This window comes from Oratosquilla oratoria, chromosome 36 (assembly GCF_046742065.1).
Source record: "Oratosquilla oratoria isolate Oo_2021 chromosome 36, ASM4674206v1, whole genome shotgun sequence".
Taxonomy (NCBI): domain Eukaryota; kingdom Metazoa; phylum Arthropoda; class Malacostraca; order Stomatopoda; family Squillidae; genus Oratosquilla; species Oratosquilla oratoria.
Genome location: NC_134812.1, coordinates 24,916,737 through 24,919,236, shown reverse-complemented (window position 1 = coordinate 24,919,236; position 2,500 = coordinate 24,916,737). Strand labels below are relative to the sequence as shown.

The 2,500-nt window shown below is 34.4% G+C and overlaps 1 protein-coding gene across 1 annotated transcript in view; it reads right to left on the bottom strand.

Moving 5' to 3' along the window:
• Window positions 1–2,500, bottom strand: part of LOC143018909 (putative sodium-coupled neutral amino acid transporter 11) — a 99,794-nt gene that overhangs the window by 13,794 nt on the left and 83,500 nt on the right. The window contains exon 3 of the mRNA XM_076174489.1: window positions 657–866. Within this exon, the coding sequence (XP_076030604.1) occupies window positions 657–866 (210 nt within the window). The remainder of the gene's footprint in view (window positions 1–656; window positions 867–2,500) is intronic.

The following is a 2,500-nucleotide window of genomic DNA, read 5'->3' as shown; positions in this document are numbered from 1 at the left end:
CTATATATAGTGCGTAAAGATAAAGGAGCTCACAGTAGGAAATCACGTATTAAACAGCCCACGTCAAGACTGTACAAATTCACACCAGGCTTAATGACCCCCTTATAGGTCGATAGCCTTAAAAAAAAAAAAAAAAAATCACGTTCATCAGTGCATTTCTAGCGGGTTCTTATAACCGTACCCCATGCTTTTATATCTATACTTTATTAGTTTAAAAAAGGAATACAAGGATGAAATATCACCTACTATTCATAGACAATGTGAATATGCTAAATATAGTGTTCTATCGTAGTTCAGTATAGTTTGTTTTGTAAATAAAACCTCAATTATCTTTTGAAATGTCGATGCTATGCAATTTTCAATGGTATTTCTAAAATCAGGAGAGAAAACAACCTTAGAAACACTAAAGACATTTAAAGAAACAAAACTAGTGTTACCCAGTGTAATTAGTTCATAATATGTGACGTCATCTCTCTTGAAAGTCATTTCTCTGTCATTTTTCCTGTGACATATATTCTCTAATGTTTCCCAATAAAATAATCTATTCTTTGTCATTATCTGCGACCTCATACTCCAAGATAATATTCAATCAAACAACAAACATCTCAAGGGCCACAGAGGAGTAAATTCGCGGTCCCAAGTTTTCCTGTACTTACATATAAACGGGTACAAGAACTGAAGGATCGACTGAATAAAAAAGCCGATCTTGCCGAAACCGGCTTCGACGAGGCCTTGGTAGGTGTCGGCGTTGGCCAGGCGGCCCGCCTTGATGGTGAGGACGAGCGAGGTGTCTGTCACAAGGCCCACCAAGATGAAGAGGAGAACGGCCATCCCGAAGCCCGCTTGCTGCATGGCGTACGGCATTCCTGTAGAGGAAGAGGAAAGAGGTTGGTGGTTGAAGCTGTGAGAACTCAAGAAGAAGAGACAGGCTTAAATACCTTAACTTACACTCGATGGAAAAACCGTAGAGTGATCTAATAGAGGTATTCAAATGGTTCGAGGGTATTAACAAATGTAATGCAGGCAAGGTCATCATATTAAGACAACAGTGTAGGACTCGTAATAATGAGTTTAAACTGGACAAATTTAGGTTTAAAAAGGAAATGGGCATGAACTAGTTTACCAACAGATTGGTTAACGAATGGGATAGACTTTGTAACTATGTAGTGAACGCTGAAGCTGTTGGTTCTTTTAAGTGAAGATTAGATCAATTTATGGATGCGGACGATAGGTGGTAATGGATATGGCATTGCCAAGTGTAGGCCTTATGGTCTCTTGCAGTCTCCTTTCTTATGTTATTATGTTATTATCACCACGACCATTAGCAACAACAGCATTGTCATCATTACTATTATTATTTATCATAATCACTGTCATTACTAATTAATAGAAGTAGTAGTAGTACTGTTTTGGTTTTGGATGAGAATAAGAAGAAAACGAGGAATGAAGTTATGAAATGCACCAGTTTCATTATCACTATCAATATAACTATCACTTTCATCATTTTAATTGATTATCATTATCAATAATCATCACTTTAATTATCAATAGTTATCATAACCAATCATTATCACTATCATTATCATTAATCATGCACTATATTACTATCATGATCATCTATTGTAATTATCAGTATTATTATCAGTATTATTATCATTATCACTATAGATTTTTTATTAATATTGACATTGTGTATAATCCTTTCTGGGTACTCTTTCACTGAAAATAATGCAAACCTTAATAAATGTCAACGAAACGTGGACAAATTTCAGACACTTGTTGATCGCCGGAATTTAGTTTAGTTACCCCTTAATAAATTTAGTTTTCTCTATATTCAAGAAAGTGGATATCACATTTCAGGCATAACTTTTCCATTTCTTTAAGGAAACGATGTCGCACAGATTTTCACGACAGCTTGGCGGCGACCATGATAGAAGGAAAAGTGTCCTATGGTACGGAATGAATAATCCCTGCAGTGATTAGCGACATCAAAATACATAAAATATTATAGTGAATGGATTTAAACGCGAATGTGTAATGGCTTCATCTCGACATGACTATACTTGAGTGTTTGTATATTTACATCCATGTGTATGTGTGTATGTGCTAATATATATGTATATTCATATGTATATATGTATATGTATATATATATATAAGTATGTATATGTATACATATAAGTATGTAAAGAAATCACAAATAACACGTGATTCACAAAATATGCAAGTAACCACTATAAGTCTAAGAAAATAAAAATTTGGTGACCGAACATTTTCGTCTACTTAAGATATCTTCAGAGGTACAATACAAATAAGAGAAATAAGGATATTGTACTGAACATAAAATAAACTATGAAAGGCCCACTGTGACTAGTTCTACACAAGTTGTCAGGTCACAAGTTTTCCACCGGCAACATTCTTAATAATAAAATCCTCAAATTTCTACAATCCTAAACTCATATTCATGTGGTTCTTTATGGTACTCTTAACATAGCATGAT